General features: G+C 47.7%; 2 protein-coding genes across 4 annotated transcripts; both read right to left on the bottom strand.

Annotated features, from left to right (window-relative positions):
• Positions 1–1,283: 1,283 nt before the first annotated feature.
• On the bottom strand, positions 1,284–11,333 carry hif1al (hypoxia inducible factor 1 subunit alpha, like). 3 transcript variants are annotated; one of them, XM_076734749.1, is made up of 15 exons: positions 11,250–11,333; positions 8,381–8,571; positions 8,043–8,200; positions 7,367–7,451; positions 6,926–7,041; positions 6,341–6,525; positions 6,037–6,143; positions 5,628–5,775; positions 5,196–5,467; positions 4,773–4,945; positions 4,491–4,661; positions 4,038–4,192; positions 3,093–3,204; positions 2,781–2,904; positions 1,284–2,299 (listed from the first exon to the last, which is right to left on the bottom strand). In XM_076734749.1, the coding sequence occupies exons 1-15, from the start codon at positions 11,282–11,284 to the stop codon at positions 2,232–2,234; spliced, it is 2,100 nt and encodes a 699-aa protein (XP_076590864.1). In that variant the 5' UTR covers positions 11,285–11,333; the 3' UTR covers positions 1,284–2,231. The 3 variants fall into 3 exon arrangements, with proteins under 3 accessions (XP_076590864.1, XP_076590865.1, XP_076590866.1); XM_076734750.1 differs by having other exon boundaries at positions 4,491–4,649; XM_076734751.1 differs by having other exon boundaries at positions 4,491–4,643.
• Positions 11,334–12,235: 902 nt separating this feature from the next.
• Positions 12,236–22,888, bottom strand: LOC143323581 (WD repeat-containing protein 20). The gene is made up of 4 exons (XM_076735507.1): positions 21,975–22,888; positions 19,295–19,477; positions 17,205–18,614; positions 12,236–16,530 (listed from the first exon to the last, which is right to left on the bottom strand). The coding sequence occupies exons 1-4, from the start codon at positions 22,383–22,385 to the stop codon at positions 16,483–16,485; spliced, it is 2,052 nt and encodes a 683-aa protein (XP_076591622.1). The 5' UTR covers positions 22,386–22,888; the 3' UTR covers positions 12,236–16,482.
• Positions 22,889–23,085: the final 197 nt, after the last annotated feature.

The raw sequence follows: 23,085 nt of genomic DNA, 5'->3' as shown, positions 1-23,085 counted from the left end.
TCTGAAAGAACGAAGTGTCCTCTGAGGAAAAACCTCACTGTCGAAATGGTCTGAGTGCAACAAGGGAGGGTCGGAGGATTTCCCCCAGGTCACACGAACGGCTGGAGGTTTTCCTCAAGTGACACCAGTGTGACACCAGAGTGTGACACCAGAGTGTGACACCCGTGTGTGACACCCGTGGGAGACACCAGAGTGCGGTAAAAGTACTGCATTGAAAAGTACTTCAATAAGAGTAAATACTCTTCATAAAATGTAATTAAAAGTACTCAAAGCAGATTTTTTTTAAAACTATTTGCACTATTTTTTTTTATACTATTATTGATGCATTCATGTGGAAGTAGTACGCAGTATCTAGTTGTGTCTTATTGGATAGTTTAACCTTTGACCCTGCAGCACATTTTATAAGCTCAAAGTTTAGGAACGACTAAAATGTTTCTCAATGAAATGTAGAAGTACAATGTCAAAATACAAGTATCTCAATAAATACAGTACTTGAGTTAATGTAGTCACTCTACTTTGTACTCATGACTCCAAACGTTTTCTATTTGATGTCATTAGAAGCTTTAACATTTGATAAAGTTCTTTTGAATCTTTAAAAGCTGAAATACACTTTTTCTGATAATGTAAAGGCTCAGCGGTGGAGGCAGCGCTCAGATGCTTGAGAAAAGGATCAAAGTAACAGTAAAAGTAAAAAAACTCAAAGTTACATGAAAATATACTCAAAGTAAAAGTACTTAAATGCAGACAAACGGCCCCTGTGAGTGATGTCATGACAGTATTACAGTGATCATACATCAGCGAACAAACAAGAAAAGTTCTGATACACAAATTTTCATTTTTGCCTTTGTGAACTGGATGATTTGATCTCTTCAGGTTTCAGTTCTTTAAATGAAACCATGTGAGATCAGAGGGGAAATAAGTGGAGCTGCTCACGCCTGAAATGTGTAACTACACCTTCAGATTACTGTAGTGAAGTAAAAAGTACAGTGTTTTTCTCTGAAACACAGTGTGGAAAGTAATTAAGTACATTTACTCAGGTGGTGTACTGCAGTTTTAAGGTATGTGAACTTTACTTGGGTATTTCCATCTTATAGTACTTTATATTTCTACTACATTTCAGAGAGAAATATTGTACTTTTGTTGGCTGGCTGACGTAAACTGCTGCTCGTTCAGCCCTAAACCGTCAGTATGAACATCTGAGCGACGGCTCCTGGACGGACGTTCTGTTCCTGGTTTCCTGATCATGGCCTGCAGGTGGCGCCACTCACAGACCACACAGCAGCTCCTGCTTCAACGCTTTTATTCAGCTTAACAAGGCAAACAGTGAAAACAAAAGACAGCTTTCATTTCCTCCCTGGTTTCAAAGCACAGCAGACCTTCAGAGCAGATCCTTAAAGGCACAGAAAGCTGAAGAGTCGACGGTTTTACACTGAATCAGGACAGTTTGCACCTTTCAAACAGGCTCCATATGTAGAAAATGACAGAAGTAGAAACATCACTGCAACTGAACACGTACAGCTCAAAAACATGAAAACTAGTGTTTAAGTACTTTTCTATCTGAACAAGCTGACTCTCATTAACGGCTTCAGGACACAAGTTGATCAGATTATACGTTAAAAATCACACAAAGGTTTCACAGCCGTGACGTGTCAGAGTTTTCTGATTGATCGCCTCACGTTAGCTTACAGGGAGTGTTAGATTAACCCCGTCCGCCCAGCACCACAGGATGATTAAAACAAACCAGCTGACTGTTGAATCAGGGTTTTTGATAACACAGTAATAAACGTACTCTTTAAAAAGGTTTAAATGTATAAAAAGATGTAAAAAGATGCCACTGAAATAAACAATGTGTGTGTGTGTGTTTGCAGGAAACAGCTGTTGGCTCAAGGTCAAAGCAGAGCATGATGGGAGTTCCTACATGTTTAAATGATGAGAGAAGCACTGAAACAGATTAAATGTGATGAAAGCTGCTCAGAGAAATGTTCTGCGTTTAGCACCATCTCGTTTCCAGAAGCAGACCGGACAGACGCCGCCGCCGCTCGACGACACCCAACAACCCCACATGGTGACGTCCTGGTTGAGCTACAGGCGACGAAGTCACGTCCAACCTCACGTCATGGCGACGCAGCATGTGTCAGTTCATGTTCATGCGTGTTTGCGGTGTGTGTGCGTGTGTTTTCAGACGGATCCGACTTCTGCGCTCAAAGCCGACTCGACTGAAAAGATCTCCGTCAGGTCAAAGGAGAGAGAGGCGGCGACAGGTCAGGTGGGCGGGGACTGAAAATGTCCCTCATCAGAGCTGAAAGAGAGCGAGACAAACGTGTTAGGACCTCATGGAGGAGGATCTCATGTATACAAAGCGTTTTTGTTTTTGTTCATCCTCCACGTGGCTGCAAACCCGTTTCAGAAGCGTTTAGCCTGCCTGGTTTGGCTGATTTGGTCATTTTCTTGATATTTGGGTCAGTGGGCTTCGCAGTTCAATGGTTTCTTTTTTGTTTGTTGTAATTGTGTTTATTGTTGATGTACATTCGGGGGCACAGCGTGTTCTATTTTGAAGCTTTACAGGATTCACGACACTGTTCCTGACTTCCTGTGTCGCTCTGTATGTGTACGCTTCTGAATCGAGCCTGACGGCTCTGCAGCTGTGGACGACGGATGGATGCTAACTCTGGTTAGCAGAAGGAATTATGCAAAAGAGCACAACAACTTTCAAAAACTGCATCATGTGACTGCACTGTGTACACACAACATATCCGACACTGTGTGTGTGTGTGTGTTACCTGCAGTATCACAGAGTCCCTGCACACCTCCAAACAGCGGGTCTCTGTCTGTGAGCAGCCGACTCCACCCTCCCGCTCCCAGATCCAGGACCAAATCTGATTGGTCGGTTTCATCCAGACAGCCCTGAAGTGGAGGTCACAGGCGGAGGTGAGACACCCCAACAAGTCAAGGCTGAGGTGATGCAGTGGTTCATCAAAACTGATCAATTCAACATGGCGGAAAGATGATCTTTCATTCTCTAAAGTAAACTTCTTAAAAAAGCTGCTTGATCAACACATTTCCTTCCTCCTCCTCTTCCTCCTCCTCCTCACCAGTAATCTGTGGCTGAGAAGAAGTTCCTCTTCTACTGAGGAAGCATCTTGTTTCTGTCTCTTGTCCTGAATCATCAGCTGGGACGACGTCTCCTCATCTGGGTTATGAGTCCTTCATGAGAGACGGACAGAGAGGACAGAGAGACATTTACACAGTGAACTTGCTTTGTTAGACTGTTTACTGCATTAAGTACTTCATCTCAGTACACAGACAACCCACAGTTACAGAGTAGATACCAGTGAAACCTCTGTTCTGATTGGCTGCAGGTGTCCAATGTTTCTTAATAATGGACAGTACTTGGCTGCTGCTAACCACACCACACACTTTGCTCAAGACAGTATTGCAGTATTCAACAGTGCCGCTCGTGTGTGTGTGTGTGTGTGTGTGTGTGTGTGTGTGTGTGTTCACTGCTTTGGCTCCATGTTGAGTCTAATTTTTATTTGATTCTTTGTTCTCTCGCTGATTCCTCTTTAAGTGGGGAAGAATGGAGAAATGAACCTGGCAAGCTGAGTCTCATGTCCTAATTTGTCCTAAAGTGGACGCCATACAGAGGATTAAAGCTTTTGATTGAGCCTCTCCTCTGGCGCCCCCCTCAGGACAAACTCAGTCATGAACATTAGCTTCAGTCTGGACCTCTGAAACGTTGAGATCAGTCACCGTTTCAGACATTATCACAGGATTACTATGAAATGTCCTATTAGTAGTATTAGTGTGCTTCTTATGTAAGTTTATCTCATTTTGGAAGGAACTTCCTCAAACAAAAGAAAGAAATATGCTGATCTCTGCATTCCAGTTGTTTCCTGTTCTTCTGATTCATAAACGTCTTCAGTTTAATCGAGCTGCGTTTTCCTCCTCAAAGTGAACTTATCAGACATATCAAACATGGCTGAATCCACAGGAGGATTCAATTCATCCACCTGAGGGAAGGAACCGGCCTGTCGTACCGTTTCCTGCTGACTGCGACCGCCGGTGTCACAGCCGAGCGTTCAGACGAAGGTTTGTCGGCTTCTTCTGGCAAACTGCTGAGGAAGGTCAGCTGGAAGTCGTCGTCCATGGAGATGTAAGGAGCCAGCATCTCCAGGTCCATCCCCTCTGTGTCCTGACAACAGACAGACAGGAAGCGGCGTTCAGATATCGAGCAGGACGCCATGATGATGATGACTGCTGGTAGTTTAAGATCATTTTCTTCTAAACTGTCTCAACTTTGGATTTTTAACATCAGGTTACATTTATGGCCCAGAACATGATTCTACTGTGAGACAGTCAATAGAAGGATCTGTACAGAATCCTGGTTCAGCCATGTGAAGCACTGTAACCTGTAAAAACAGCCATCATCGTCATCATCATCTTCATCAACATCATCATCATCATCATCATCATCATGTTTCTGCTCTCACCTCCAGCATTTCTCCTTTCTTCTGACCATCTTCTGGCCAAACGGCAAAGAACTTCTCCACCTTGCTGGTGTCCATCTTGTCCATCTCGTCCATCTCGCCCATCTCACCCATCTCGCCCATCTCCTCCTCCTCCTCCTCCTCCTCCTCCTCCTCCTCCTCCTCAAAGGTGCTCTGAGGAAGGTCGACACATTGAGACACAGAGAAATAAAGAGTTGAAACTCTTGGACGGACAGAGAAACTGTTGCTTTCAAAGATTTAAAAAGACTTGAGGCTCCTTTTTACCGGCTCAGGATCAGGTGAGGAGGCGGGCGGTGATGAGGATGATGATGAAGGTGGGGTGAGGGGGTTGAAGATGGGGGAGAGGAGCTGTCTCAGCTGTGGAGTACACAGATCCTGAGGGTGGTCCGGCACCGAGTCTGGACCGGACGGATTGAAGAACGACAGCTCAGCAAAATCTGACAGAAAACACATAAAACCGATAAAATCAGACGAGCCTCGAGTAAAATGAGGGAAATATTCTAATTACAATGATCTCGTACTCTGTGTTTAATGTATGAGGCGTCTGCGTGAAAAAGTCACACTCACAAAAGTACAAATCTTAGATATAAGAGTCACTTCCTGTTTTGAGCCGGTCATGACATTAATGAGCAAAATCACTTTTCCAGAGATCATCTTCATCATCTCCAAACGTTTTTGCTGTCTCACCCGTCAGCGGCACGATAACGTCTCCCGCCTCGGGAGCGAGCTGGAGAAGCTCCTCCGGCTTCTCCTTCAGTTTGAAGAAGAGCTCTGCGGCGCTGCCGGGATTCGAACCCACGTCCTCAGTCTCACCGGAACTGGCCAGACGCTCATCGTCAGGGTCAGAGTCACAGACGTCAGACGGCCCACAATCCTTTGGTGCAAGCGCCGGCGAGGGATCAGTCTGATCACACCGGATCTGCTCGACGGAGAAAACGACGTCTGGCTGCTCCACGGCACTGCAGAAGAAGAGGAGGAGGAAGAAGAAGAGGAGGGTTTGTACGTATATTCACCACATCCTCACGTCGTTTACGTTAACTCTTCACGTCCCACATCTTCTGTCACAGCTCTGTGATCACCTGCTCTGTCTCTGAGTCATGTGACCTGCCCTCGCCGTACCTGAGGATGAAGTTGAGGCAGACGACGGCTTCGGGCTGCGACGTCTTGCTGCTGTAGAGGACGGTCGCCTGGGTCTCCGCCCAGACGAAGCCGCCGCTGTTAGCCAGGAAACGGTAGCAGCTGGTGCTCACCTGACCTTTGGACAGCACTACAGTGTGGACAGACGGACGGACGGGGACAGAAAACAGTCTGTGTTTACACAAAGATGGTGAAAAGGCTCAAATGTGCTCATTTTCATGAGCTTCAACATCTTTCAGTGACAGATTTTGCGTATTAAAAGTAGAGCTACACCTTCATGTACATATACTACTACTACTACTACTACTACTACTACTACTACGTGCTTTGTGCTTCTGAATATATTCAGAATAGTAGTACAGTTCACACAAACACACAGATTGAGACTCACGTGTGTGCAGGCTCTTGTTGACGTGATCAGAGTCGAGCGCGTGATGAAACGCGTAGGCCGAGCGGCCAATCAGATCGTCAGGTTTGTATCCCACCAACTCTGTCACCCTGGAAACAGAACGATGGAGGAAAAAACAACGGAGGAATGAAAAATTCAAACAAAAAGGTTCAGAGGTTTTTTTTAAATCCTCTCTCTCTGACATTTCTCCCAAAGGGGAACCTCTTTTCTCTTGCCTCCCGTCCTAGAGGAGGGCAAAGGTCGATCTCAGCTACAGGCTTCAGCAGCAGGTGAGGCCTCGTCCTACCTGCCCTCGCAGTGTGTGAAGCGCAGGTCCATGCTGTGGCGGGTGAGGAAGGTGTAAGAGTCCAGAGGGAACTCCACGCTGGAGGGGTGAGGGACGGTCTCACACAGCAGAGTCATCACTCTGGCTGCAGGGGGCGACGTGGAGCCGCCACCGAACGGACGCAGGTGACCTGTACAGTGCAGAACCTGAAGGAACGGACGAGAGACTAAAGTCAGACAGTCCAACGTTCTCCTTTCAGTCCAAAACTGTCTGACAATTAAAGAAAATGCTCCTCTGTATTACTGCATCAGGCGTGAATACACACCAATCTGCTGCTCTGCAGTGAGCGTGCGAGTGTGTTTGTGCTGTAAAGAGTGTGTGTGGATGTGTGTGTGTACACTGTGAGGAGAACTGGGCTGAACGCCACACACAACCTGACTGCTCGTATCTCTTTCAGGCTGGAGTTTAGCCCTGAGTGTGTGTGTGTGTGTGTGTGTGTGTGTGCTCAGAGTACCACTCTTGGCTGGACAGCTTGTCCACACTGGACTCTAGCATTGAGCTAAGTGTGTGTATGTGTGTTTATATGCAGTCTTGCTAATACTGAACCTTCCACGCAGCGGACTTGATGTTGACGGTGCGCCCCCTGCTGGTCAGCGTGCTCTTCATTCTCAGGAAGAAGTTCCTCTCACTCTGCAGTTCTTTCAGTGCTTTCTTACTCAAACCTGGAAGCGACACGACAAAGCTAACGCAGCTAGCTCGCAGATGTTTCTCCACTTAAATTCTTTGCTTGCAAACATTTATCATTCCGAAAAAATCTTTTTCAGACTAAACAGCTTCTAGTGACTTTGAGTGACTGTTAATGTCCCAAACATTTATTGGACATTAATTTCTGAAAGCGCATGCTAATGCTAACTAGCCCAGTATAGCCTCAAGCACAGCACAGGGTATTAAGTCCTGGAGATACAGACAGACTCTAGAATCTAATCTTCTTCTCGCTCGACTTTGTTAGTGACGAGTTTAATGGAAATAAGAAACAGTGCGTCTGACCTGGACGTGGAGTCAGCAGGTCTCTGAGCTCCTCCTGATCACACGGGTGAACAAAGTCATAAATACTCTGTCCCAGCAGCTCCAACTGTCAGCGACACACAAAGAGTAATGCATCAGTTTCAGGTTGGAAATGAGTGAAAACACGATACGATTCTTTAAATGTGCTGTCGGATGAATCAAAACAAACTCCGCCTTCGCTGGCAGGAGGAGGGAGGTGGTGACGCTGCATGTAGCCGCCGCTGGGTGAGATCAGCTCGACAGCAGCAGCGGGACAGAACATTCCTCTCTGTGTTTGTGTATGCAGTCAGCGTAACCTTGACGTGCTTCAATAATAAACTTGATCTCAAACACAGCTAAGAATAGACTGAAGGCACGGCGTCCCTCCCGGCTCGAGTTTCTCAGAACAGGTCACGTTCTGTCCCAGAGGCTTACAGTAAAAGCACCGAGTCCAGTTAAAGACACAGTGAAGAAGAAGCAGTGAAGTGAAGCGACAGCCAGCGAGGGCTGACCAGAGACCCCAGATCTCTGTTATTTGCTGTTAAAGGGATGATTCCTCACATTTCTACGTGCAGCAGGGTGTTATGGGAAATTAGCGCTGGCTGATCTGGTGGAAATGTTGACGCCGACTGATTTTATCAGAGTGTTGAACCAGTTTTCTTGTTCCGTCCTCGTGTACCTGTGTGATGCCGATGTGTCTGCCGACGTTCTCCGTCAGGTAGATCATGTCTCCCTCCTCGGTCATCACCATGATGAAGCCAGCCAGCGCCTGAGGGTAGAAAGCGTCCATTGGATCTTCCTCCTCGTCCTCCTCAGACTCCTCTTTCTGATTCTCTCCTGGTGTGTTACAGCAAACAGAGCGTGGCAAACATTTCAAATTAAAAGCATGACTTCATGTAAATGTACAGACTATAGCTGCAGGTAAGGTCCCACAAAAGGTTCGCACAGACGTTAAATGAAAAATACAAAATAAAAGCTGAGAAAGCAGCAGACGGCACCTGGGGAAGTTCTGCTCACCTGGTCGGAAGAGGCGGTGCATCTGCAGGAAGCTGAGGGCGACTCTCATGATGGCGGATTTGTCCAGGTGTGTCGAGACTCGACGGGGGAGAGGAAGAGTGCGAGCGAGCTCGTAAAACACCTCCGTCTCCTGACTCCGCCTGCATCTGGCGGCATCTCGAGAGCGGAGCTTCCTCTGCTCCGAACTGGTCCTACAGGAGGAAGAGGAGGAGGAGGAGGAAGAGGAGGAAGAGGAGAGCCACAGGACAGATGGACATTAAACTAAATCTGAACCCTTAAAGTTCAGCTGCACCAGTCACAGTTTTCCTCTTCAGCATCGTTAAAGCGGCTTCATTCATTCATTCATTCAGTGACTCCAGCGATTAAAAGCTGTTTTTAATGAGAATTTTAATTCGTTTCACATCGACCATCAAAAAGTCAATTCAAAATTCTCTCTCAGCTCATGTGATCTGTGTTGACTCTGATGTGGAGGGCCAGCTTTCAGCCTTCAGAAACCTGAACTGTTGCCCTTTAAAGTCTTAAATCCTGGACTCTTCAGGCCCACAGCAGGCCTCGTTCCCTGGGAACAGAAGTGACAACAAAACAGGGAAAAATGTCCCAAACTGACGAGAACAGAATGTTATTTATTCCAGCCTGTGGGACGCCGTCCAGATCCTCCCTCCCTCCTCCCTCCCTCGCTCGCTGTCTTTTCTTCCCTCTCTCCTCCTCTCTCCTCCTCCCTCCCTCCCTTGCTGTCTTTTCTTCCCTATCTCCTCCTCTCTCCTCCTCCTCCCTCCCTCCCTTGCTGTCTTTTCTTCCCTATCTCCTCCTCTCTCCTCCTCCTCCCTCCTCCCTCCCTCCCTCCATTTGTCCTGACCTGCTTTGGCCTGAATCACAAACACGTGCTGACAGAACAAAAGCAGGGTTTCATGTCTCAACAGTTTGTGGACATGCAGTCACGTCACACAGCATGAACGCGCTCCTCAAACACAATCCACAGAACCAATCAGATGGACTCAAATAAAGTCATTAAACACATCAAAGAAGAAGAAGGACGCAGGGGACACCAGCCGGACGCCACTTCAGAAATAATCTCGTGACACACATAAATACAAACCATCATCAAATACCACTGCGAGCAACACACACACACACACACACACACACACACACACACACACACGCACACCACAGGGGGATTTGGTTTGTTTATCGCTGGAGCTGGAAAGAAACTCGTTTCCCAGAGATCTCACTGATTGAACGAGCTTCTTCTTCTCTTCCTAAACAAATTCAGCTCATGATTATTTTCATACTGAATTAATATATTGATTACTCCCACAATCAGTTTGTCAAAAAAAACGGCTAAAAACGTTGAGAAATCTCAGAACTTCCTAAAGCCTAAGCCGGCGTCGTCAGCTGCTAACAGCACTACTGATACTACTGCTCATGTTAACAGTAAAACTACAACTCCGTCATAATAATGACCTGTCAAACACTCCGAGAACACAGTGTTCACTCAGACTGTGATTGCTCAATGTGTGTGTGTGTGTGTGTGTGTGTGTGTGTGAGTGTGTGTGTGTGTGTATATGCATGCGCGTGCTGGAGAACAAACTGCTATTACTCAATGTAAGCAGTTGTTTATTTGCAGAAGCAGAAAGTGTGTGAGAGGGGAAAACACACACACACACACACACACACACACACACACACACACACACACAGTCTGTGCAGTGGGGGTGTGTGTGTGTGTGTGTGAACTGCAAGGTGAAGGCTAACCAACAGGTCGGCCTCCTTCACAGAGAACACAATGTCCTCAGGAGAGAGAGAGAGGGAGAGAGAGAGAGAGGGGGGGGGGGGGGGAGGGATGTATGAGGAAGTCCTGAAAAAAGAGACTCCACACACACACACACACACACACACACACACACACCTGTTGACACATATATTAAACTGTGGATGAGGGTTAAACCAGGCCTTGTTTGTTTGCGTTGGAGCACACTGATGTTCAGTCAACGTGTGTGACGGCACACACACACACACACACACACACACACACACACACACACACACAATATGACACAATAAGAGTGTGTTCTGTGTTCCAAGCGGTTTGTTTTGGCCAGCAGTCCAAACCAAAAGTTCACGGTCACATGACACAAACAAAGGCTTTGGACACGTGAGATCCAGCAGCTTTACGGCATTTTTTTTTATGAAATTCGACCTGAATGATGAATCAATTATCAAAATACTTGATTAATTTTATGCAGATTACATTTACAATGAGGATTCTCACTGTTTTATAAATACATGCAAACTCATCTCATCTTTACTTTTCCCCTCACGCAGCCGGCATCACAGTGCACTGCAGGTGAGTCCAGGTGCTCTCTGCTCACCTGCACACTGCAGGTCGCCTCGGGTCGTGCACGTGCAGTTATTTCCAGCTGTTTGCATTAAACTCCGGAGGTTAATGTTACAGATTCCAGGCGTGGCGGAAATAAAGCTGCTGAGAGCAGAGAGCAGCTCATGTTGTCTCTCAGCCTGCAGGCTTTCAACGATCTCTAAATCTTGAAAGAAGAATCTGACGAACATTTAAGATGAAATCTGATCTGTGATCTGTGGTTCCACTGACGGACAAAGGCTGAGCAGCAGGTAAACAACTGTTTACTCCTGACAGCCACAAACAAACACCTGTACCTGACATTACAGGAGCTCTTCACTCACACAGACGGAACAGAGCAGCTGTGGGTGAAACTGATCAAACCCTAAAATACTACATATCAGAGCGCCGCGTGCACCACTGCTGTCATGTCGGAAAGTTACAGTGAACAAAGAAAACGACTCCAGAGACGATAAAAGACATTAAAGGTGTGATTGGATGAATCAGTCTCACCGTTTGACGGCCACGGCCTCTTCTTTCTCCTCCATGTTCAGACTGCTCACGGAGCGGCCGTCCAGCGCTTCATCACTGTTAATAGTCAAGCTCATTACTGTAGAGTTCCGTTCTGCTTCCGTTCATTTCCAAAATAAAAGTCTCCTTCTGACATCGCCGCTTCCAGATACTACGACGATGCATTTTAATTTATCTTATCTTAGTATATTTACTCAAGCTCTGTCATTGAGCTCAGTTTTGAGAGCTTGCACTTGTGTATTTATGTTTTAGGTTATTTTGGACTGTTCATCAGCTATGGTGACCTGTTACTTTTATTTTCTAACTGTATGATGCATTAGTGTCGATTATACACGCACACAGGTGTTCTTAGTCACTGCACCTTGAGTTGGTCAAAGCTATGCTGGGATTCACGTGAGGCCAACAAAATCCTTTTAATCATCAGACTGATACAGTGGTAACTTGTCCCTAAACAAAACCGTTTTTTAATTTCAGTCATTAGTGGGGAGGTATTATTATTATTATTGTTATTTTTGACATTTCACGGAATAAATATTAGATTAATAATTATTTGTATTATTGATTACTGATGAAAATATTAACTGAATAATTACATTGGCTGAAATTCAAGTGGGCCCAAATCTCCTTTTCCTGACAGCCTTTATTTTATACATCTGTTGAGTTCCGGTCTTACTGTGTCTGACTTGACACTCTCATCGGACGACATGGCTCACGTCACGTCGACAAGCTTCGTGTTTTCTCGGGTGTAAGGGTCATTTTCTTCCTCCTCAGCGGCCGGAAGCAGTGGAAGTGACTGTGTTTGTGTGTGTCGCCCCCTGTCGACCATCAGAGTCTGAACAACACAGGGGCTGCAATTAAACAGCATCGTAATCTATTCTGAACAACTAAGAGCTGATTGCACACACACACACACACACACACACACACACACACACACACACACACACACACACACACAGGTTTCAGGTTTAACGTTTTAATAACAGATCTCCATATACAAACTGGATACAGTGACGTCATTCTGCTGTTATAACTCCCACCAGAACAGGCATAAAGTGTGTGTGAAAGCGTGTGTGTGTGGGTGGGTGTGTGCGTGTGTGTCCATGCATGGGATACCTGTATGGGGATAACAGAGTGCATATTTTACACACACAGACACAGAGGGATAATAAATGTCTCGATTCGGCCTGAAATGACGACAAACTGAATAGAAATGTGACTGAATGTTGGTTTTCAGAGTTCTCTGACATCCCAGATTATTTCGTTTTTGGATTTTCTGCCTGAACACAGCAAACCGAACAGGTGAATTACTGAATTTTCTCAGGTGGAAACTCGGCTGTGATTGCTTCACTTCAGTGCTTTTAAAGAGCTCAAAGCCCCTTAGACTAAATCCTGATGCTCTTACAGCCAAATCATCATCCATTTATCTCGTATTCACTGCTGTTTACCTTCACCTGTCAGCTGACTCTGACTAAAGCAGCTTTACGCAGCTGAAATTAGGTTAAACGGTTGTTTTTAAAGCACAGAAAGAAGCGTAAACCCTTGGCTGAGACACTGAAAGTCGATCTTCAGGAGCGAGTGCTGACTTCATGTGAGGAGCATCTTTTCGTGACCTCCTGCACTTCATAGTCCAAATGTTAGAAAGAGCCTAAACTGTCCCATCAGGCTCCTCAAACCGCCTGTGCAGCAGAGTCAAGTCAAACTGGAAAAGCTGCAGTTTGATCTCTTTTGGTTTGATGTTGATTCTTCTCTCACATTTCATCTGAACTTTGGACCTGAGCTCGCTGATAAACAAATGCACCTGTTTCCACGTGAATCGCACAGAAAAGCTTCAAGAAGAAGTGACCAAAAAAAACTGTGTGAGACATGAGAATCAGACGAGAGGAGACTTCTGAATGAGTTCTGACAGACTGACTTCGGTGCAGTCAGGAACACATCTGCCTGACCTTCTGCAGATGATGAATCCTCCACGTCTGCTGAAACGTGGGAACAGAGCCTCAGATCAAACTTCTAAACGCCTGTTTGGGTCGAGCGTTTCCCTTTAACGTCCACAGAGAGCACATCTAGCGTTAACTCGTATCTCTGATGTTGTGATGAAGCGTTAATTTAGTCGAGACTGACCCCAGAGCTCATGAGCAAAGGCAAGTATATGGGCTGCAACAGCACCATCACGCCGGCTCCACAGCGTGAGGAGCCTGGTGGTTCGTCTGCAGCTCCAAGGGCACAACCTTGGCTCCGGCAGTCCTGGAAGGTACTCTGCTATTTATAGGATATGTTGTCAGACAGGAAATTCGATAACTCACAAAAAATAAAGAAAAACCACAAACGCAGATTAAAATACTGCCAGCATTCAGCTTTCGTACATGTCAGAGCCAGGAGGAGGCAGTGGTTTGTTAACTGGAGGCGTGTTGAAGGAGAACTGCTGCAGGCCTTTCTCTCTCTGTGGCTGATGGTTCAGAGGTGAGCGGCGATGGTTTGGCGTGCAGGTTTGTTGATTATCAGCGAGGGGTCATTTCTTTACCAGCCTCACATTTATAACGAGCAGTTATTCATCATTTAAGATGCTTTTCAATTCCCATTCCTCAACATTCAAACCTGCAGCCTTACAACAGGTCATGTGACGTGTCTCAGCGTCACAGAAGACGGAACAGATCAGTGAAATGAAGTCACTGCGGCCTGTTTACGAATAGCTTTCCAGTTTGCATAAGAACCGAGCCAATCAGAGCCTTGCAGGCGGGCCTTAGACTTCCTGTGCCAGAGTCACAAAGTGGTGACAGAACAATAAGAGACAAGCAGGGACGGAGACCACCGCAGCTTTTCTGTGAAGGCCTCAGAGTCCACAGCCACGCTAGCAGCTCCGTCAGCTAAACGCTAACTCTACACTGATGTTTGTTCATCATAGCTTAGCATGTTAGCACGCTAACATCTGTCCATCACTATTAAACACAAAGGACCGCTGAGGCTGATGGGAATGTGAGTTTGCAGGCTTTTGGTCATAAATAATAGATGTAAAATCAGCAGAATTCATCTCACTGAGAGTGTTTGGACAAAGTTTCATGAAGTGCATCCACACATGAACTGTTTTCAGTCTGGACCACAGCGGTGGACAGACAGACGGCTGCATCCTTTGCTGCTAACGTCTCTTAAATTGGTACAGATGTGAAAAACACGAACTGTTAAGAACCCAAACCGTTCAGTCTGTTCAGTGTGATGAAGCTTTTCATGCAGCATGGTATCAGCATGCAGAGTTTCTGTCCTGTCTTCTTCAAAATCTGCTCACGTTTGCTCGTCCAACTCCAGAAAAAACAAACAAAACCAAAAATGACTCAATCATACTTTCAGGCCCAAATCTACAGAGACTATCTGTGGTTTGTGCAACAGATTCAGATCATTTCAGAGATTCAAGAAGCACCAGAATCAGCAAGCAGAATCAAAAAGCTGTTTTCAGGCGGGGAACGGCGGCGTTACGGGAGGCGTTTCTGCACGGACGTCCAATCAGACAAGACAAGAACACGGGTGGCAGCTCAGGATGGACTGTGGATTTACTGTATGTGCAAATTCTTGCAAGAGGCAATCAGGTGCAACAGGAATGGAGTCCAAGACACAGAACGTATGACGTTACACCATGAGGGGTGTGTGTGTGTGTGTGTGTGTGTGTGTGTGTGTGTGTGTGTGAGAGAGAGCAGTTCTACGTCCGGAATGTGCAAGAGTGAGTGTTTGTTTGTTCGTGAGCAGGTTATTCATTAAGATGCTGTTTGTCCACGCGCGACGTTCAGGACCTTCTCGGCTGAGATGTACAGCGAGCAGCCGCTCTCAATATTGCTCTCTGCGCTCGAGGAGTCAGTTTCTCTAAAAAGTCACGAGACACTTCCGCTTCAGTCGACAGATTAAACCCAGCGCGCCGTCTGGGACCAACTCAAGGAACTCTATCACACGCAATAAAAACACATTGACATCTTCAAGTTCCCTAAAACAGCAGACATTCAATTTTTAACTGTTGCTATGTACAATAGAAGGATCTTCATATATTAATATTCTTCATCTTTCCGCTTCTTCTTCTCTTCCTTGCTGTCAAGTCATTATTTCCATACAGGTTTGTCCTCTTTGTATTTATAGAGTATTTTCAGTATTTACATTATAAATTACTACACAGTCTTGTGATAAAATAAATAACTTAAATACAACGGCCGTGGCGTTCGCAGTGTCTGTTGCATGTAGGGGGATGGGGGGGGCGGGGGGCGGATGAAGGCGGAGGCTGGCCTGCTGCTCGCTCCTTGTAGCTTCAGGGTTGCAGACACAAAGAAGGAGAAACCATCTGTTTGTTCCACGCAGTCCTTCTGCAGAGAATCACGGGGGGTGAAGTGAAGGCAGAGGGCCGAAGCACCGGGAATAAACTTTACTCCCACGGAGGCTCGAGGTGGGAAACGCTCCCTGAAGACGAAGCACAGCGAGGCGCCGCTCGACCGCTGCCCACCGCGATGACGTCACACGGTTCAGGTTCCTAACTGATCAAACGTACAGGAACAAGTCCCTTAAATCTAAAGCGACACCATGACGGTTCTGGCTTCCTATCCGATGTCGGAACCCGGCTGCAGGGATTTGCTCCCACTCAGCCATAAGAGCGCCGATGAGGTTGAGCACTGATGCTGGCGGATCAGGTCTGCCTCAGGGTTGGAAGAACACTGTTGTCTAAAGTGTGACTGTATGCTGACGTATGGAGACTTCACTGGAACTGAGGGGCCCAACACAAACCATGAAACAGCCCCACGTCACAGGGGGTGTCCACATACTTTTGGCCATGTCATGCATATTCCTGACCACACTGTAGCGAGCTACCAGAACCTTGTTGACTGCTTCACATGCTAGCTAGCCTCTTTGCTAATATTCAAGCATTTGTTCCAAAGACGAGCAGCTGACTTGTTAAGTTTCGGTTTATCTGAAGGCTTCAAAAATCTGTTGGATGTTAGTTTCATACTTCATGTGCCGACGATTCAGGAAGTGTTTCCCACCAAACTGCCCGCCGTGCGAGCAAAAGGAATCAGGGTTTGGGTCGTGACAGGTACAGAGAGTAATACTGAGGGTTTAATACTGCTGTGGTAGGCGGGGTAGGTCTCTGGTGGCTGGCCCCTGATTGTGAGGATGGGTGGAGAAGGTGTTGGACAGCGAAGAGACAAGGAAGGAAGGACTGGGGATGAGTGCAAAGCTTCTCCTCCAGCTATACCACCGTGCCGCTCGGAGAGTTCCCGTTCTGTGCTGTCAAGTTCTGAACACAAAGAGAAAACATGAAACCAAGTTAGAAAACCAGAATACGAAGATCTGTCCTCCACTTCTGAGAGCAGGAAGATCAAAAGGTGAAATCATGTCCAACTGTTGAGTCATTCCTTCAGCCTGAAACATCCACCAGGTGTCAAACTGCTCAGAACAAGCTGTTGACCTGAGAGGGAAAACAGTTTAGAGGCTACGAGCTGATCACAGCTTCATGATGAATGTCCTGAAATAAGTGACTGGAATTCTCCTTCTATATAAAGAATTAAATACGAGACTCTTCATGTAAAAATCATTTCAGGAAGAATAAAGAATTGAGCTTCACTTCAATCAGCTGCACCTCTTCATCAGCAGCTGTGTTCCCTCCAGCTGGTTTCTGTTTGTCTTCATCATGTTTCATTTTGATCAAATTTCCACTGATTGCTGAAATCGTTTAGTTGTGCAGATAAAAGTTCTGTGATTGTAGCTTTTAAAACGTGATAATCATTGAAATCACTTTGGCCTGCAGTCACTTCGGCTTCTGAAGCATTTTTCAGTTTGCTAACATTTCACTGAATAAACCATAAATCAACTAATCAATAATGAACACAATCACAGTGAAAGCAGTTGTCAGCTGCAGCCTCAGTGCTGATTTGCCTCACCGTCCAATGAGAGGCTTGACTGAAGACTTACCGCCTTCCCCGGCCGTGCCCAGGTGCAGATGAGCCCCTCCTGGCAGGCTGTGATGATGCAGTCGTCCATGAACACCAGCACCGTCAGCCTCTCGTGTGCAATCTTCTTGCACACCAGCGGCTCCAGCAGCGGCACCTCGTGCATGCGCGGGCACAGCGTGGTTCCCAGGACCTTGGCGGCGTCCAGCCGGTTGCTCCTCGGCGCCACGTTGATCTTATCGTTGCTTTTGCTGATGTTGCCCAGGCTGTGGTACCGCTTGTGCTCCTTCTCCACCCCACTGCTGCAACCGGACTTGTCCGACTTGCGCTCCTGGAGCGACAGCGTGGCGAAGCGGCCGATGCTGAAGGGTGTGCTGTTTCCTCCGCTGCTGCTCCCTCCTCCTCCTCCACCTCCTCCGCCGCCCTCCGAGGTGCCCTGGCCTTTGGAGGCGTTTGCCACCGCAGGGTGGGGCAGAGAGTTGGAGCGAGAAAGGGAGCGAGGAAGCGGTAAGGGGAGCGTCGGTGGGTTGGAGGTGCCGGTGTTGGTGTTAGGTGGGTGATGGTGCCCCTCAACACCTCCACCTCCTCCCCCACCTGAAGTGCTGTTGATCCCGCCGCTGCCGGAGTTGGACAGCGAGGGTCCAAAAGTGTTAGTAAAGGCACGGGACAGCGGCAGGCGGGGGTACAACACATCATCCGTCAAGTCCCACAGACAGAACTGGGTGTCCTGCCCCACTGAGCCGAACCGGTACGTGACCGCCGCAGAGCCGCCACCTTTCGAGCTGTGCCGGGACAGACGCGACAATGTGCTGCTGGTTCGGACCCGGCCGAAGTGCATGGAGTTATTTGGCGCCCCCTGGTGGAGGTCCTCCTCACTGCCGCTGAGCTCCATGGGCTCGTCGTCTTCCAGGGAAGTGGTGAAGGGGTCAAACGCCACCACATTGACCCAGGACTTGTGGCCGTGACCTCTCGCGACCACACGACTTTCTGCAAACGACCAGACAGTAACCAGGTCATCCTCTCCGCCTGTGGCGAGATATTTCCCATCAGGACTCCATGACACGCACAGCAGCCCGCCAAAGTAGCTCTTCATCACCCCCTGCAGCTCCATCGAGTCGAAGTGGAAGACGCGCAGGCAGCCGTCCTGGCCCACGCACGCCACGTGCACACCGTCTGGGGAGAAAGCGAACTCGTTGAGGCCTCCTTCACCCACCGCCCATCGTAACAACGGGTTGCGCGGCGTCTTGGTTTTGCAGGCGTAGACGGCGAAGCCTTCGCCCTGCCGGAGAAGAGAGTACTGCGGGGCCGTGGTGCCACACGGGTGGTCCACGTTGTAGAGGTAGAGGTGGCCGCTGGCGTGGGAGGCCAGAAACAGGTTCTCCGATTTGGGAAGCCATTTCAGACACGTCACCTTGGATTTGTCTATCAACCTCTGGACGACAGGAAGGAGGTGGACGGAGGAAAATGTGAGGAAGTGGACAGAAGGAGAAGGACAGGGAGGAAGAGAGAAGGAGAAAAATATGAATGAAAGGAGGATGGGAAGGAGAGTGGAGGAAAAGAAAAAGAGAAAAAATATCAAACTTTGATTTTAGATTTGATTGTGCTTTTATGAGAACATCACGTAGAGTCGCCTCATTGTGAGCAAAACGTGATCAAAAACGACAGAATATAAAGTACAGAGAGGGAAAAGAGACAAACAGGAGACACCAGGAGGTGGAAGAGGAGGAGAGAAAAAGATGTAGAGAGGCAAAACTAAGAGAGGTGAACAGATTCAGGAGACACGCAAAGCATGCACACACACACACACACACACACACACACACACACACACACACACACACACACACACACACACACATCTCCTAAATTCAATTGGGAATCCCATTAAAGAGAATCCCATTACACAGAGAGGCAGTTCAGGAGACGCAGTGGAAGAATGTGGAAACAACAAAGCATGTTGGAGGGAAAACGATGAAGACTGTCTGAATTCTGAAGCATCCAAACTGGGGCAAAAAAAAAAAAAAAAAATGACACAAGAATGACGAATTTGTTCTGACGCTTTACAGCAGGATTTAATCACAGCGGCACAAAGCTGAGCACGCAGCACAATACCTCCTCATTGAAGAGTTTACTGGTCTCCTTCTTGATGGGGTCGAGATACTGGACCTGTCCGGCTGAGAAGCCCACGATGAGGGCGACGCTCTCTGCCGTGGCCGAGTACTGGTTGAAGTCATGACACGTCGGCTGAGTCCCTTTGTAGATCCTCTTGTCTATCGGCTTACTGAGGTCTACAGCCTGCAGAGAGAGAACCACGGCATCACGTTCAGGGGGTCTTAAGGGGTGTCATTGACAAGGAAACACAGCAACAAACACCTGCTGACAATCACATTTCTGTGCCCATGCATTAATCGGTGATATTTTTTTATATTTTGACAAATACTCATCAAGCGCAGCACGCTGAGGTGTCTCCACCTGCAGCAGAGTGTGACATAAAACCATTTTTCATCCACACACAAGATCAACGGAAACATCAGGTTTTGGCGACAGATCGAAGGAACAAAGGTCTCTTTCTGCTGCCGCTCTGTGTGCTGACGGTCAGCAGGCGTACAGGGAGACGCTGATGCGTCCTACACACCAGAAAGCAACATGGCTGCAGGAGTGTTTCTAGGTTATCGGTCCACCCACCACCAGCACACCTAAAGGTCACACCTGGTCTCTGAAGGTTTGCTCAAGTCATTCTGGATTACACTGCAGTCCTTGTTGTCATGATTTAAATATTCACAAAGGGAGTCACGATCAACCACACCACAAAGAAAACACTCATCACGCCCAATAAAACATAACTAACTGACAGGAAATCTGCGACACGTTGTCCATCTACGGGATGGTTCACACTGAAACTGAAGGCGTCCACATGAGCACTGAAGCAGTTTTTTGTTGTACTCCCGTTCATACGGATCCCTTCCTAAAGTGCTGCAAGTGTAAAAATCCTTGTTCTGAACACATTCCAGAGCCTGATGATGTTAATGTGAGGCTTCAGCGGCCTGTTTCTTTAATACCTCACTACGTTACTCGCCCTCTGGTGCAGCTCAGCACAGAAACACGGTTTCATCAGCTTCAGATAAACCTGCTGGACGTTTTTGCTCCGGCTGTGGAGTTTGTCTCTTCCATCAGACGCTTGTCAGGAAGCGATCTCCAGGCATCGGAGTGTTGTTCTGAAGGTCGAGTGTGTCGGATTTATTGGGATCTCTCGGCAGAAATATTATCTATATCTTCCACAGAGTCCATCATGTTTCTACAGTAGCCCAGAATGGACAAACCAATGACTCCAGAGAGCGCCTTTCAAGGCCACTGTAGGTTCTCTTGGAAGGAGAGGGCTGAGGCGAGGGGTATTCAGGTGATAGATGTCACTAACACCTGCACACTGGTGCTTTAAGACAGACTTTAAAAATGGTAACCCATCTTTTAAATAAATTTGTGGTTTAGAGGAAGTGTGCAGGTGTTTCCACCACTGATGTCTGCAGGGGCACAAGGAGGGATTCTGGGAAATGTAGGAAGTCATCACTGCTCAACAGGCATCTGATCAGGACTTCGGTTTAGGTAGCAGTCAGTACTTCATGTTGGCAGCAGGGAAGACTCAGACTTTACAGACATCATCTCCTCCTTCACATAAAGGCTACAAACCCCTGAATTTTGAGGATGTAAAGTTGTAGTATGATGTACTACATGGTGTGCTGGCTGAATGCAGACACTGAGTGAACTCTGACTGTTCAGTACATCGATGACGATGACGTGTATCTTCACACTGTTGACTGTTTGCATGTGAACATGAACCACAGTTACTGTACTTGTGGAGTAACTTCTGGATGACCCAGAATGACAAATCTAAGTTCCAGCGTCTGCCCTCATTGATCCGTGCAACGTTAGAGGAGGACAAGCTTTTTACATTCGTCCTCCAGTTTGTCCTAAATGGGTTATTAGCATTCCTCATTAAGAAGCAAGCGGTGCAACTGGCTGCAAGCAATTTCAGCCCTCTAAAATTCCTTGGTGCATGCTAGCGATGCTAAAAACAAGCTCTGTGAGGAGAAACCGGAGGACAAATGCAGATCCTTCCCTCAGGCGAGCGTCCGGTCAACACAAACATCTGATGCACAATATCAGATGTCTGTCATGTGGACTATGAGACACATTACAACAGACTGAAAGCTTGGGAATAGTTGATTTTCACACTGAATTCTGACTTTTAAATCAGTGTTTAATCTGCTCCATGGAGGGTCAGGGGACAGCAGAGCCTGTGATGCAGTGTGAGGCTGAAGGTTTTAAACTCAGCAGCATCTCATCGTAAATTAGAAACTGAATCATCATAAAATATCAACACCAGCAAGCTACATCCTCAGTGTGTTAACAGTGAACGTGCAGCAGAGAGGAGCAGCAGCCTGTGGCTCACATGCTTTCAGCAGACATGCAGTGCATGGAGAGCTGTCGGTCCTCTTCTTCCTGCTCGTACTGTCGCTCCCCTGCAGCCTCCGCTGACACCGTGCATCCGCCTGGAAGATGCACCATTCACGGTCCGCTCAGACAAACCACCAGCCTCTCCATTTTGCAGTGCACACCATACAGAAACTGACCGTGAGCACGTTGGCTAGCTCTGTGCAGCACCAGCAGCAGAGGCTCAGTTTAGGAAGATGACGAAACACGAGCTAACGACATCAAATTAGCAATGCAGGCTAGCATGCTAAGCTAAGCCTGACCATCCGATCTGTCACTCTGGCCGCAGGGAGAGCAGGCTCACCTTCTTGATGTTGGTGTACGTGTAAAAATACAGCTCCCTGCCGATGTTGAAGCACACCCGCTCCGACTCCTCGCTCGGGTCTTCGGGCTGCAGCTTGACCATGGAGACCCGGACCGGCGGCAGGAAGCCCGCCGGAGAGGAGTTGGCTGCGGCATTGGAAGAGGAGGAGGCGGCGGCGGCGGCAGCGGCGGCGGCGGCAGCCCCGGGCCCCTGCAGCAGCCCGACCCCTCCGCCGGGTATCGTACCGGGTCCAGCCCCTGGGCCCAGCGTGGCTCCGGCGGACGGACCCCGCGGCAGCCCGCCCCGCTGCTGCGAGTCCGAGAGGGTGAGCAGCTTGTAGAAACCCTCTCTGGTCCGGAACTGGGATTTAATCTCATTGATATCCTTCAGAGCGCCGCCATCTCCGGCCATTTTTAGTACAAACAAGCCGCACAGGAAACTGAGATTTTGACCTGGAAATAATAAAGCTACAATAAAAAAGTACTAGAATAGAAATGGGAGAGGCGAAGGCGAGCAGCAGCAGCCGAGCTCAGCTAGGCCGACCAGCACACCCGGTCTGCTCCAGAGCATTTTACACGAGTACCGGCAACCATACCGCCGCTACCTGATACATGAAGCCCGAGAGAAAGCCCATCTGAGCCGGTCTGAGCATCATCTTCGACCGGGTCTCTGCATCCAGTGTGCGTAAAGTACGTGCGATGATGCGTCGACTGCTGCTGCTGCTGGCCCGGCCTGGCACTGCGCACTCCCACCGAGGTGTCGGGGGGTAAAGAGAGGGCATCCGGCCCCGGACCACTTGCTTCACTCACCTCTCATTTAACCTCCCAGTGACAACAGCACCTCCCTAAAGATCAGCTGTGGGAGCATGTGTGCTCCTTCATGTTCCGCCCTCATGAGAAACAGCAGGTTCCTCTTTAAAACGCCACAAAATAACTCAACAACTCTTTTTATGGAGGGAGATTAAATCCACGTTTCGTTTGAACGGCAGAAATGTGACACTCATGTTCACATTGAGCTGTTACATGATAAAAATAAAACTGTTTACATGAATAAATTAATTCAAACTAAAGATGCAAAAATGCAATGCAATAATGATGCAAATATTATTGAC

The sequence above is a fragment of the Chaetodon auriga genome, chromosome 7 (genome assembly GCF_051107435.1).
Source record: "Chaetodon auriga isolate fChaAug3 chromosome 7, fChaAug3.hap1, whole genome shotgun sequence".
Taxonomy (NCBI): domain Eukaryota; kingdom Metazoa; phylum Chordata; class Actinopteri; order Chaetodontiformes; family Chaetodontidae; genus Chaetodon; species Chaetodon auriga.
The sequence above is the reverse complement of the archived record's forward strand: the minus strand, read 5'-3'. Positions and strand labels throughout refer to the sequence as shown.